Source organism: Ammospiza caudacuta, chromosome 4 (genome assembly GCF_027887145.1).
Source record: "Ammospiza caudacuta isolate bAmmCau1 chromosome 4, bAmmCau1.pri, whole genome shotgun sequence".
In the NCBI taxonomy this organism is placed as follows: domain Eukaryota; kingdom Metazoa; phylum Chordata; class Aves; order Passeriformes; family Passerellidae; genus Ammospiza; species Ammospiza caudacuta.
Genome location: NC_080596.1, coordinates 12,071,228 through 12,086,441, shown reverse-complemented (window position 1 = coordinate 12,086,441; position 15,214 = coordinate 12,071,228). Strand labels below are relative to the sequence as shown.

The window sequence follows — 15,214 nt, the reverse complement described above, 5'->3', positions numbered from 1 at the left end:
TCTCTGCTACTGTCCTGGAAGATCTGTCCCACATCTTTAGCCCATAGTCCCTCTTGCCTCCCTCTCTTGTAGAAAGCCCAAATATAGCTTTTAATAGGTTCTCCAGAAGCCTATAAAGGGGGAAAGAGCTGGCAACTTTTGTCAGAGGAACATGGAGTTGTATTCAGTACAGATAGTACTTAGTCCCTGAAGTCTGAAAATGTAGGAAGGTGGGAGACAACTGTGAGAAACAGAAATGCCAGAAAAATGTGGAGGATTTGGCAGCCCTGTCTTTATGTCTACTGTGTTACCCTGCAGAACAGAATTGAAGACAAACATATGAATGTGCTAACATTTAAGTTATTGATGCAAGTCTGTTACCGAATTACTTTGAGGAATTTTATTTTTTTTAGTTTCAAGGTTAATTTTTTTGGTCATTGTTCTGCTCTATTTAGTTTCTTTTCGGGTAATAGTATAGAAAAGGTACATTACAGAACAACTCCAAACCTCTGTCTTCCAAAATGCTTGTTCAATATTTCTCTCCTTTGGCTAAAATCATACCAGACCCAATTGAATTCTGTTATATTGCCATTGCTTTATGTCACTACCCCAGCACCAGATTGTAGTATGAACCTTTGGGAAAATCCATCATAAAAACACTAGTAGGAAATGGTTAATACCAGTCTAATGGAGTTTATCAGTTTATCTTAAGAGTACATACCTCTGCAACCCCTTTGTAACTCTGTCACCTGGCCTGCCCAGTTCTTTTAACCATTATTAGGATGAAAAAATGGGGAAAATTCAAAGTCCTTTGAGTGCAAAAAGTAGCAGGGATCAAAACAGTGGATGATTTCAAGATCAGCCTAATCATTATTCAGTATTGTGCTTACCTCTGATGGAAGATAATACTACTGTGTCCCTCCTTGTCTGAAACTGCTGACAACTGCTCTCTGCAGTTCACATCATGTTTGCAGTCAAATCTTGCCATGTCTGCCTCTGCTGATACAAAGCTGCCACTGCTGATACAAAGCTGCATACTCTGGGAGTACCATTTACCATCATTGTAAATAATGCTGTACTCGTTACAAAGCTCTAAAGTGACCTAAAATTTATCTATTCTAACTACTGTAACATAGCTATTGACCTCAATAAATTGATTGAACTCACAAAAGATAGTTTCAGTAATAAGAAGCAAAATGAAATGTTACTTGATGTAAATATATAGATTATCTAGCTCAGGGTGAAGTGGAGACAGAACATAGACCTGAACTGCTAACTCATACAGACTGCTTTTCTTGTCTTGAACTGGAGCTGAAGTTGAATTGTTACTTTGAAGTCTCGGCTGTGTTTGATCTAGAACTGAACTGTTTCCAACTTGCCTTTTGCAAAGTGTCTCTAGCTCCTGCTCTTGAATCCTGACATCCTCCCATGGCAGCCTGCATGGCCTATGCTGTGTTGGCAGCTGCATGGCAGCGCTGCATGGCACTCTTTTCCCCTGCATTACTTGGGGTGTCATCCTGCTCTGCTCTCAGTTGCTTTGGAGATCAGTGCAGGACAGACCTCACCCATGCCCAGGGTGGCATTGAGCTGGGCTTCACACTGCTGCTGAAAAGGCTGCAGAGGGAGGAGATAGGAATGCAGTCCAGACTCACACTAAGAGCCTGCTTCTATCTTTCAACCCATAAATCTTGTGTAAACAGTTAGGTGGTTCAGTACGAGCAAGCTTGAGGTGGTTCATCATTACCCAGACTGGTTAACAAATATTTACTGATCTCCAGCCAAGTTAAAGTGCAGTCATGCTTTCAAATTGGTGATTCTGTCCCTTCCCTGGCCAGTGAAGTAGAAATGAATAGGTTTTTTTCTGTATTATATGAATAAGGGCTGATGCTTTGTCATTTTCAAACCCTGGTCATGATAACCATTGCCCTGGCAATTAGACCATCTCAGTGCACAAGGTGAGAGGGTGCTGGCTCCTGGGTCTTCCTGGGGCTTTTGCCAGCATGGATGCTAAAGCTCACCCAGTGGATTATAGGCACTGGGTCCTCCCCTTCTCAGAGCATCAGGTGTATTTTCATGCAGTTACCTGCCTTTTACAACACAGAGCTATAAAGATATCAGTAGAAACACAGTTTCTCAGTGAGCAGAAAATGGCATGCTGCAGAATGCTTACTGATACGCATCTGACTCTCTTGGGTTAGTTTTTACTTAGCTTTCAAACTTATATAAAATTCAATTCATTTATCTTGATTGAAGGTTGCATTGAAGGTTCCAGTCAGATGTGCTACAGCTTTCTTAGTTTTTCTGAACCTTCCAGGAAGACCCTTGGCCATCGAGGGTCTCATGATCCATTACCAGCTGCCTTGAGGAGGCACAGGCACATACTGTGCTGTACCACACTGCTTGGCCCTGAGGATCATGCTGTGCTATGCTGGACAGATTCCTTGCCATGAGATAACCTCAGCTAGCCAGTCACAATGGAAGAGCCCAAAGGTGGCATCTACTTGGTTCCAGTAGTGACACCATGGCACATACTTGTTTTTATCTTGAGGTGAAGCAACATACTGTCATTTAAACACCAGTTGAAAATCCTGTGAAAAGTCTGAACACCTCAGTATGGCTGAGCCTCTCTCCCAGTGGGAAGCCTGGGCAGTATGCCATGCCCTGATCATAGGCCTGTCTGCCACAGCTACCCTTCAGTGTCAGAAAGAAATAAAGGTCCTGTAGCCTGCTGCTGTTCTTTTCAGTCAGGTTAATGAAGTAGTTACCTTTCTTTAGAGTATTTGTCATTCTTTCTTGGTGTACAATAGGAGCCAGAAACTCCTGGTTCAAAACCATAGTCCATAGTTCCTATATTTGTGAATGCAATGATAAATTATGTAGAGAAAATTCTATTTTTGAATAGATGCCCTTCCAGTTAGGCCACCATTAATGATGTACATTATGAAGCCTTAGTCAGTATAATGTTGTGCTGTGTGGGAAGGAGTCCCAGGCTTGGTCTATTTTGGACCTCTAATGGTTGATTTAAAATGAGTTACAGTAGCAGAGTTCAAATATTTGGTGATTATTGCTGAGCTGGACTACTATCAGGCAGTTTTAAAAATAAAATTCGCAATTTGAGGAGTATAATTGAAGTTCCTTTAGAGAGCTCTGCTTGACCTTTCAGCAAATGCACTGGATTTCCTGAACCAGCAGTCACAGGCAGGGCGATGCCACAGGGCGGTGCCAACCAGCATGGTTCTGCTGCTTGATGGGGCTATTGACCTCTCCTTGCTGATCCTCTGCCTCTTGTGAGACTCATCATGGTGTGTTGCAGGGCTATTGATCTTTAAGTGTCTTTTTAGGGGAAACGGTGGGAAACTAAAATGCCACATAGGGAGGATCCTCCAGGAAACAAAAATTTGTATGCAAAAGATAAATGAGGCACAGAATGTGATCAGCTGGTTCAAGTTCCAGCCATGTTTTGCTTGCAGAAGTGTGTCTGGGCTCTGCCACATCTATTCTATTCCTCACAGAAGTTCAGTCTTCTGAAACTGGTGAAAAACGGGAGCCAAATTTGTCTGTCCTTTTTCAGAACTTCCCCAGGGTCAGTTTTGCCTGAACCCAGCCATGAGTGCGTGCAGGCATGTAGTTTCATACTGCAATGATAAGCTCAGCTGGAATGCAGGAATGTCTCTGAAAGAGTTTCCTTTCAAGGAAGCACACAAGCCCTTAGCCATGATGTCCATATGTGACTCTGCTGTGTATCTAATATTAATTAAACATTTGACAAGTGTTTTTTGGTTTTGTTTTGCAGGAAGAAATCATTCCTGTTTTCAGCTCTGTACGCTGCCTTTATATTTGGTGGTCGGCACCTAATGAACAAACGAGCAAAGTTTGAGCTGAGGAAGCCGCTAGTGCTCTGGTCTTTGAGCCTCGCCGTCTTCAGGTAGGCACTTCCTCACACCACCTGCCTTGACACCAGGCCCTGGAGAGGTTTGGGCTTCTTCACCTACAGCAGCACTGCTAATGCAACAACAGGCTCACACAGAAATGGCATTTCTTTGCTTCTGCTATTCAGGGTTGCGTCCTGATCCATTCCTTAACATTGAAATTATTCCTTTTGACTTAGCAGATCATAAAGCATTTGAAGAGGGGAGAAATCAGTAACAAAGGTGAAAATACAGGAGGACATGGGAAAAAGCACTTATCATTGCAATACATTTACCATGCAAGCTACAAATGGAAATAAACACATTGAGATGTTAGTCTTGTCTCAGGTGCTAGTAGTATTATGTTTATGTGGTGTGTATGTATGGAATATTCAGTCAGGACTCTGATCCCCATTACAGTGAGGTAAAACAAAAGTCACTGCTTTGATGACAGGTAAATTAGACCACTGTAACTGATATCAGGAGCTGACTTCTGGTTATTCCATCACAATTGCTTGTGACTGTAGCAAAAAGGTGGCTCCACAGGGAAAGGCTGTTTCTTAGTGATGCACATCTCTTGGCTGTGTGTTGACTCTGTATTTAGTATGGGGAATGTCATGTTCGGATTGTTGGTAGTTGTTGAAGTCAAATTGGCCAATCTGAACTCCACTTTACATGCTAATATGCTAATTTTAATGAGGCTGAAGATAAATGAATGAATAAACAAATGCTGATAAAAACAGCCCTTACAAACACACAAATTTTGGTACAAATTACTAGTAGCAGTACACAGATAACCTGAGGACTATCCTTCATTTCAGGGACTATTGGGACTGTAATTTAGAGCTCACTGAACAACATAGAGACCATCCACAAACCATTATCAGACACTGCTACTCATATTTTTCTAATTTCAATATAATACTTACTGATTATATTACTTCACAACTGCATAAAACGTGTTTGCTTACTGAGCAGGTGTGAATGGTGCATTGTTTCTCACAGAATGGGAATAGTTTTTGCTGAGAGACTCTACAGAGTGAAATAAAGCAGGAATGGGGAAGTTTGGAATTTTTTCATGGTTTTTCCTTTTGTTCTCCAAAATTGTATCACCTTGAAACTTTCCAAAACTCTGGCAGGGGAAAACAAATTGTATTTCTAATAGCTAGGGCATGCTAACAAAAGAACTTTATTTTGGCTTGGTTTTAATAGCTCATCAGCACATCAAAGAATATCTCAGAGCAGACAAAACTTTTAGTGGTCTGGATAACTTTGAGAGCAAGTTGTAACACCTTGGGAATTTGTAATTTTCATTTGATTGCACTTGGTGCTGTATTTCTGGCTGTGTGTCTAACATCATTTTGCTTTAAGGTCCTGTAAGCAGTTGTCATTGTTTGTTCCAGAAATGGCTGAATCTCAGCAGCTGTTGAATTGGATCCTAGATGGCATTTTGGTTTTGGATCAGTTTGTGAAGTTGTTTGTAGCCAGCAGGATCCCAATTCTGATAGTACTTTCTTAATCAATGTGGACAGTAGGAACTAGATGGCTTACACAAAGCATTTGTAGTTTAATTCTCAATCTGAGGTGGGGAAGCATGATTTTGGAACTCTCCTTTGCATAAGATGTCTAGGGAGAATTTAAAAATCATATTATTTTGAGATGTGGGCTGGCATTCACAGTGTAGAATTTTAAAGCAATTTCACTGGCTAATTTCCTCCCAAAATCTCAAGTAATCAATGCAGTGATCAATGAATAGCATGAATTTACACTGCACTGCCTAGATGGACTTTGACATAAACAGATTCATTGCTTGCTGATTGGAGTTTCCCATTATAATCATATGAAGTAGCTAAAAACTCATGGCCAGCGTGAGCTGCTGAGCGATGCTGGCTGATAAAAAACTGTGGACTTCATGTTTTGAAGCTTCAAGCTGCCAGGATGAATCTGCCACAGAGAGCACCTCAGGGCAGGCACTCAAGGAGAGCTCTGCTTGTGCAGATGAGAAGCATTGGCCAGAAGGGCAGAGTTAGGAGAGGGATTCACAACTGCACAGTCTGCTTCCTCTGTCAGCTCAAATAACACCACTTAGGGACAAGGGTTCCTGAAGCCCTGCAGAACTCACCTTTTTCTCCGTGTGTTAGGAAAAGAGACAGCAGAATGGAGGGGGTGTGTCCGATGTTTGGCCTGCACAGAAGCACTGTGCATTTAACCTGCTGAATTTGCCACGGGCATCAACTGATTATGAAAATTATATGACTATGTTTTGCTCTTCTGAGGTGCTGAGTAGTGTGCTGAAGAGAGAAATAGGGAAAGGGAAAAACCAACCCCAAATGTTTGCAGTAAGACAGCATGAAACCTTTGTAGCTTCCCTAGCAACATGAAATCCCATACAAAACCCCTTGACTTCTTCCCTGGAAAACAGGAGAGGTGACAAAGAATTCATGAAGACATGAGACAAAGACTTATAGAAGTGTTCACTGGAACATCCATTACCTGGTGCTTCAGCACCAGTGTCCTTTCTGGGGCCATCTGTCACAACCTTACTGACTGTCTCAGCAAGCAGCACTTGACATGCTGTGAACTTGCCAAGCAACTTGGATTTGGTTTTTTCTGGTTCCTGTTGTAACTAGGTGTTGTTTATATATGCTTGGTCTAAAAGGCATTCCAGCTTCCTCCAAAGGTCTATTCAGGTACATTTAGGAGACTGGATACTTACTACGGATCCAGAAAAATGCTCCTTAAGTTTCAAAAGATTTCCTCTTTGCCTTTCTGGGATGCTAAAATGCTCTGACTTTTACAATACCTTGCAGAAATTCTAAGTAATGTATTTGTCGGCCATGAGTGGTTGTACTGAGGAAGAAAAACCTGCTTGGAGAGCCCTCAGTATTCTGCCTCAAGGTCAGTGTGAGGCTTTTTTCTGGGCTCCTTGTTTATCTCGCTTTTAGCAGTCCTACTATTTTACCTGCTTCAAATACCCTCAGAAATAGTAACACTTAGCAGAGGCTGAAAAGATGTGTTTTGGGCTTTAAAAGAAAAGGAAATTGCCTGCCAGGCAATCACATGGTCCTTCTTCAGAAGGTATCCTGTATGCCCTCACGCTTGCCAAGATCATTTAAATGTGGTAGCTCCTACAGTAGGAAACTCGCCACGCTTATAAATAAACAAAGCAATTACACTACCCTGCTGAGCTTGCTGAGCATTCAGGAGCCTGGTCAAGAGCGAGTTTTGTGTCAACACTGGCAGCCAGCAGGATTTCTGAGAGAAAAAGCAGCTTTGTTTTCCTTTGAAAGCATTGACTGGTTTTGAACATTTTGTCACTGAAAACTTCAGTAGGAGCAATGACAGTAAATCTTGCTTTTCATTTGGAAGCCACTGTGAAAACATCATCTCCTGAAATCTTTGGCTGAGAAATCATTTTGAGATACTGGGGTTGCTGGGCTGGTTTGGTCTTTGGTCCCTAACAGGTTTGTTGACTTGTTTCAGTCATTGAAGATTTGTTCTGTTTTGTTTTGGTTTGTTTTCTACATTTTAATTAAGTGTGTTTACCCAGCCTGGTTATGTACTGAGGTCCTTGGGGAGCAGAACCGTGTTGCTCTGTGGTAACAGGAACCTGCTGTTAGGCAGCTACACAAAAGGTCTTTCTTCAGTCCCATAAGACCCCAAGGAAACCATTGCTGTTTCACCTGCACAATTAGAGTGACAGTCAGTCCTGTATTTTTGAATATTTCTTGGGGGCAAAACACATCAAACCTGAATTGCCAGTTTTATATTTGTGACACTTTGAACATAAAGTCAGGGCCATTCATTCAGTGTTTTACTTGGAGTCAATCAAAGCTGAGGCCAGGATTCACAGAAGGATACAAGTCATTAATTCATGTTTTCATTACATCTCAGATGGATTTTTGTAATTCCTTTTATAGGCCACAGAGCCTGTGTATGGGTAGCTTTTCTTTCAAAGAGCTTAAACATGTTTGATCACCTCATCTTCACAGAGGACAGCAGCATGGCACCATTTTCCTATGTATCCTTAAGGGGCTGACAACAGAAGTTTCAGGGTCAAGGCTCTAACTAATAATAGTAAAAGGTTGTCTTCCCTAGGGAGTGCTGTCACATCAGTGCAGCAGGCAAGGAAGCTAAAACATCTAACGTGATGCAATCATTTGTAGGCAGAGGCTTAGCTTGACTTTGGCTGGTGGGTGCAGTGAAAGGAAGAATATCTCTTCATCTAGCCAAGCCACATCACTATAATGCTCTTATCATCTCCTGAGATCACTTAGATTCTAATCCAAACCCAGCTATGCATTGTAGCTGTGGTGGAAATGAGTAGGTGTCAGTACAGGGTTTCCAAATGTCTTTCTCCCACTTTCTCTAAGCAGTAGAAATAGTATCAAATATAGCTAAAAGGTTGCTACCTGCTTACCACAGAGCTAACCAGAGCCTCAAAAGCAAATTCCTGCAACAACAGGTGTTATAATTGAAAGACAAACCCCAAAAGACACACTAAAGGAAGGTGACTCACGTTGCCTTTACAGAACTGGTGTTGACTGATTTCCTACTGAAAGCACAGCAGCGCGTGTAGAGGGGTTTGCACCCACAGAGGGATCCTGACAAGGGAATCCAAGACATGCCATTATGTGAAGAGCTCAATTCTGAGCTGAATGAAACAGAAAAGACAAAACATATATTTAAAGAAAAGATTCAGTTGCTTGGATTTGTGACTCTGAAATACTTTCTAGTTGTCATGCGTGTAAGTAGGAAAATCGATAAAAGATGGTTGAGATTTATGTCCCATTGTAAGAACTGCTGTTCACAGATACTTGCTGTGGAGATTTAAACACAACTTAATTTCATATGTTGCTGAGCAACCCATCAAAATCTTAAAATACTCTGAAATTGTATAAGGTCCTGACAGTACATTCAAAGAGAAAATTAATTACTGAAAAGAGGAATGTTTGCCAAATAACGTTGAAATTAATAAGCACATTTAAGGTGAATTAATACTCTTCTCAATTATAAATTTAAAAGGAAGTTAATTCAAAGTGAAACATTCCCTATATTTGTAAAGCATTTTTAATGCATATTCTCAGGACATTTCTCAGAACCCAAATCAGTAAAAGGCTTAATATGCACCTACTTAACAATTTATTTCTATAGGACCATGTTCATCTTTACGTACTTACCTGATTTTCTTGCATGACAGATAAAGAAACGTTTTTTTAATTACCATTTTGGAGATGAAGTTGAATGTTGGGTGAACAGTAGAAATTCAGAATGATTGGAGAGAAGACAAAAATCCATTGGGTAAAATTTAACAGTTTAAGAAGAAAAGTTTATTTTCCACAAGTTACTCCAATTCCAGTAGGAAAATAGAAACAGCGTTGTGTAGAGTGAATTCATACAGTGCAAGACAAATGGTAGCTGGCATTAAAAAAACTGTATAGAGGTGATAAAAATATACAGACTAAGAAAAATAAATTGTCATAAAACAAAGAACTGTCAAGAAGATATATCTCCAATATCTACCTTATTTATTATAACTAACCTTATTCCCAGATTTGTAACTGATGCCATGTGGCAAAATACTGTGCCCATCTTCTGAAATCTCACCCCTTTGTTCACTCTGCTGTTACTGCTGTGGACTCCTGTGTTCATCAAAGTAATTTTGAATGTAAGCTGATTTTACTCTTTTTACCTACTCAGGCCTAATTAAAAGTAAACCATGGAGTAACTGTGAGACCTGGCTGATGGTACTTTACAGGAGATACGGATAGGATTGTCTAAAAATTATTATGAAAAATCTCTACTCAGTGCTAAGCTGCACCTAGGTTCTTTAAGACCTTTTCTTTTTCTCTGACTTAGCTTGCTTGCCTTTATTGCTGGAAAATGAACATCTTAGTGAAGTGAATTCACTACATCATTTGAAAAACTGTTGTGCTCGTTTTGCCCCTGTTCCTTCCCCTCTCTCACAATCAATGAGTGTGTTCACACTCAGTGTATCACGTTGAATTACATCTTTCTCATGGGCTCACCCTCTCCCAGCCCACAGGAGCTCTCATAGGTCACCCACCACCCAGCATGAATAATACCCAGAGCAAAGCCCCCGAGAGTGAAACTTTGCCTCTCAATTTTATACAGGGATCAGACTGAAGTGCACATTTGAAGAATAAAGAACGTCTGTCTGGTGGCTTAAGTAGGGAACTGTACTAGAGAGAAAGTATATAATTAATTTAAAAGGAATCAATCAGATCCATCTCTGCCTGTGTGGTGTCACTTCTGCCTTTTACTCAGCCTCAACACTTGGTTCATGAGCATGGTGAAAGGGCCTCCTCCATGCAGAAATCCCTGGGGAGCTGTATCTCCATGTGTTTCCTTCTGAGTAAGTCTCTGACAGCTTGTGCTTGTTGGAGGCAGTGGGAATACAGTGCTGAGAGGTGTTAACTTGCATGACCTGTCAAATCCAGCGCTTCCTCTGCAGCCAGGCTGCAAATAAACCCTGCCAGGGCCAGCAGGGCTCGCACGCAGGGCTGGGCTGCGCACGGGCGTCGGCCCAGGGTTTAGCAGAGTCACAGTTTGGTTTTGTCGCAAGTTCAGCTTCTTCTAAACAAATGTGTCTCCTTGTGCCTGTACCATTCAGCATCCTCCCCCCAGGTTGTTGAATTTAAAAGAAAAATAAATTATTTGCTAACTGTAGGCGAATCCCTGAGATGTGAACTTCTTTAGGTGCTTGCAGGAGCATCACCCCACTGAGGACAGAATGGAAAAGAAGATCAGTGGCTCCAGACCAGCAATTGGTATTAAATTATGGATCTGAGCAGCTCATTACAATTGTATTATAACTTCTAGCTTCTTTAAGCCTCCTTTATTCTGTCAAATGCTAGTGTTTCCCTGTAACTTAGATTTTTCTTACTTTGTTATCTGCCAGTTTTACAGCTTTACTGATGGCTGGCTTCATTGTTTGGCTTGATTGTTTGCTAAATCTTTTACTTTATTACTGTTTGGCTTTATTTGCATAGGATAATTTCAAACTCCTGAATACATAAATTTCAGTGCTATACATGCCAAGTTGATACTTTTGATCCTGTAAGTATCTTTAATTTATCCTGCAGAACTAGATAATGCCACTTTTTTGGATTATCATGTAAATCACTGCAATTCTGTACTTACTCTAAGATTGCCTTGAGATGATGTTGGATGCTGAGAATAATTTTCAGTAACAACAGAGGAACAAATGCAAATGCCCCTGATGCATTCATTAAGGACTGCTTAAGAGGCACAGTGTGCTTATGAATCCTCATGGGCTACTTTAGAAATCCTCAGATGGATTCCTTTATTCCTATGAGATTTTGCACCAAACACGAGGCTTAAGTAGAAAATTGATTTTTTTTTTCCTTTTTAGTAGTTGAGCCACAGTCCAAACTTGTCGAAATAAATGTCCAAGAACTAGGAAATACTTCTTGAAAGAAAAATATCTCACTGATTATGCAGCCTTCACAGGGTGCCAGCGAATTTCAGCTACAACAAAGTCCTATTATTATTTAGTGATGGTATTGCTCAAGAAGTAACAACGTTCATCAGGAAATATTGTTCCTGCAAGTTCCCACCCTCCATGCTAGGTCAACCAGGAAGCAATGTCATGAATGGGCTAAAACCAGGTGATAGGTAATTACTATTGATTAGCTTATAACTGACTCTTTGGAAATCAGAGGAGATGCAAAGATGCGTGGTTAGAGCTGGAAGATTATTTTTCATTCTCTGTACAAAAAGAGTTATGTGATTTGTGGCAGTGTATGGGTACAAGAGTGTCCCTCTGGTGTTCCTCGGGCGATGACTGAGGGCAGCTGCCCTTCAGCCTGGCCACTGCTCCCTGATTATCTCTGCCAAAACCCAGCGGGCCTTGCACAGCTGCTGAGGGCTCTGGGTAAGGCTCTCCATGCAAGAATAACTCTCTTCACTTTTACCAGTTATCCTCCCCTCTGTTGCACAGACTACTGGTAGGGATCTACACCCGAGCTTCTTTTTTTTCTGCTGTGCTTTTTAAGCAGTACAAGTTCTTCCACCACCTCACAAAGCTTCACTTACTGATTTTTTGGTTTTGTGCTCTGCTCTTGGGATTGCCTGAATATAGCTATTCCCAATCATAAGGAAGGCAGATCTGGAGAATCAAACTACATTTATTCAGGCTCCATGAGGAGAGACCGGAAGGCAGTACCTGTGGTAGATTGATTTTTATCCACACATACAAATAAGCCTTACAAGTAGTAGTTGCAGCAATTGGCAGAATTGTTGAGTTTGCCACTTTAGCAGGGGAGAGTCAGATGGATTTTCCTCTGCTGTGGTGTTAATGTGATTAAAATCTCCAGATGACAGTGTCCATTGATCGGGAGCCCTGCAGAGATGTTACTGCTTGGTATGCTTAATGAAGTCCCTGGGGAGGGAAAGAAATAAGTTAGGTCTGGCTTTCCTTCCAGTTTTGTCAATAAAAAGGACAAAGAAATGGTTTGGGGAGCCAGGTGAGTTGTGACTAAGAAATCTGCTGACAAGAGGGAGGGGCTGAAGGAAGTGGTCCCACACTGAGGAATTTATTGCCAAGAAGAAAAAAAAGGCTGATGCAGGATGCACAGTATCTGCCCTCACTTGGAAACTACAGAGCGAGCCATCACTTTGATAGACCTCATTACCTTCCCCAAAATTTACCACATGGGATCCTAACACCACCCAGGCATGCATGCATATTCTTATGGGTCTGTATAGCTGTACAAATGATGTATTATTTTTTGGAGCCCTGTAAAATATTTGCACAATTTCTAAATCAGTCTGAGCTGGCCTGTCTTCAGATTTTGGTCCCACCGGAAAACTCAATTGATTTGCATTGCAAAGCTTTCTAGAAATGCATCTGGATCACTACAGTAGACAGGTCTGAAAAGCAAGGCTTGTATGCTTGGTTCAGTGGTAGGGGTCTGTTTTAGAAATGGAAGGGGAATTCTCTCAAATTTGCTTTGGGATTTTGATAGGACTGAGCCCAAACCTCAAAGTATGTGTGAGTTTATGCAACAAGAAATTTTCTGCCAAGAAGACTGATGATAACTGCAGAGATCAGCACAAGTTGTGCTCACACACATGGTTCTGAGAGCCAGAGAACCGTATTATAAAGTACTTCCAGTACTGCTAGCCAGCAGGTTTTAGGATAAGAAAGCATCATACTGAAAAAAGTGTTATTCCTCATCTCCCCTGTTCCTGCCTTTTTTTTAAACATTACTGTGGCTTGGACTTCACCCTGAATGAGTCTCCTTCACCTGCAGGTCTGATAAAGGAGGACTGCGTGGGTGAACTGCAAGATTGATTTGTTCTCCTTCCCAGTTAGGAAATGGTCAGGGGGAGAGGCTGAGGAGCAGTTGGGCAGCAAAACATCAGAAGGAAGGTTTCACTCTTGGGGCTATAATCCAGAGCAGTGGATTATAGAGATAAGAGTCTGTAATAAACATAATGGTTACCAATACAGCATGTTCCTCCTGCTGCATTCTCAACTGTAGCCTGTGTATTTCTGTCACCCTGTAAAGGAGCATATTTAAAACAAGATCCAGCAGAGATGCCAACCACTGTCTTGAGCTCCTTTTCAGTGGCTTCCTAGAGCAGAGAGCTGCTCAGAGCACAGCTCCACATTTTGAACTCTCTAGTGCCAAGGCTGCTGGAAAGTCTTTGCCTTTCCCAGTCTTTGTTTTCCTCACAATGAATGAGAGCAATGAAATCATGTCATTAAGAAGTGGAGGACAGACTGTTTTAGCTGCATCATTCACCAGTCCAGGATTAAATGGCGTGGCCATGGAGCCAGCCAGAGCAGCGCAGCAGGATGGGCAGCAAGGCACTGCAGGCAGCACCTGCCTGAGGGGTGGGTGGAGAGGTGGGAGAGCTCCAGCAGGAGAGGGCTGGAGCTCACTGTGGGGTACATGGATACAGGAACTTAGAGCAGAGGGCAGCCACAGAGAGTGCCCATTGCTAGTAATCACATTCACCTCCCCAAGGAAAGCCAACATTTTCTAATAGTGCGTTCCCTCTCCTCTCTCAGCTGGAGAGGTAAAATTGCAGGTGGGAACAAAGGCATTAGTCATTGCAAGCTTTCAGGCAGTTTAGGAAGTTAAAGACATTTTCTAGTCAGAAACATTTGTGAAAATAGTGCTCTTAATTATAATGATTTAGTCGTTTTTTAGATACCTTGTAGCCTTTGGGACACATGGGATGAAGAGGATGGGTACTGTCTTCTTTTTAAAGAATGAGGTTAACGTAAGTGCTGTTAAATGACTGTTATGGTAATTTTTGGAAAAGTGTTTTTAAAGGTGTTCAGTTACCATAAGAAAAAAGTGTATCATGGAACCAGGGTGCTTATTCCATTATTTTTTCTTTTTCCTGCCTGTTGTAAGAGAATAAATAATAGTCACAAATTATTTTATATATAGGCTAGGACCTGGGGGATACAGGCATGAGGGAGTTGTTCCTGTGCTTTCAGTTATTTGCTGCAACTGAATTGTTGTAACTGAGCACATGGTCGACTAAACACAGTTAATAAGGTGTTGTCTAAACACAGTTAACAAGGGCTAAAATATGGCGGCAAAACTTCCTTCTTTGTTTTGACGGTTTTACACTAAAATTGCTAGATATAGAATGAGCATGTAAATAGTTACCATAGTTCATCAGCACCAGAGAAAACTTGGTAACATTTTTTCACATCTGTGCCCAAAATTACTTTTCTTAAAGGAAAAAGTGAGAAAATTATAGCCAGTGTGATTTTTTTTCCCAGTGAAATGCAAACAATGTAGAGCAGAAGGGAGTTCGGCTTAGGTGCTCTGAAATGTTACAATGGTCCTAAATCCCAGACATACAAAAAGAAGTGTTGCAGTCCTCTGAAAGACTGAGATTGAAATAATCAGATTTTTTAATTTTACAGTGAAAGTTTAGAGTTCTGGTTTTGTCCATAATTGACTCAATGGTTGTGTCTTCAAGCATTTCCTTCATAGATTTGGCTGGATAGAAGCCTTTTAAAAATGGATTTTCCACATACTCTGTTGCTGATGAATAGGATTAAAACTCCATTTTTGTGGTTTTATCCTTAAGTAAAGGAGAACAGGAGTTTTTAAGAATATTGGCATTGAATTTTCCACCTCACTTTTGTATCTGGCCATGTCACAAGCAGTTAAGCACTCCATCATGGGTTCTGATCCATACCTGATTTTATTATGGAGCTGACTGGTGCAAAACAACAACAGTAGTTAAAATAGCTGCAAAACTTCCATGAGGAAGAAAATCCAAGTATTTTCTGCCACAGTTAAGGTCAG

General features: G+C 41.2%; 1 protein-coding gene across 1 annotated transcript in view; it reads left to right on the top strand.

Annotated features, from left to right (window-relative positions):
* The window catches only part of ELOVL6 (ELOVL fatty acid elongase 6), a 78,720-nt gene that overhangs the window by 45,644 nt on the left and 17,862 nt on the right, over window positions 1–15,214 (top strand). The window contains exon 2 of the mRNA XM_058803560.1: window positions 3,773–3,904. Within this exon, the coding sequence (XP_058659543.1) occupies window positions 3,773–3,904 (132 nt within the window). The remainder of the gene's footprint in view (window positions 1–3,772; window positions 3,905–15,214) is intronic.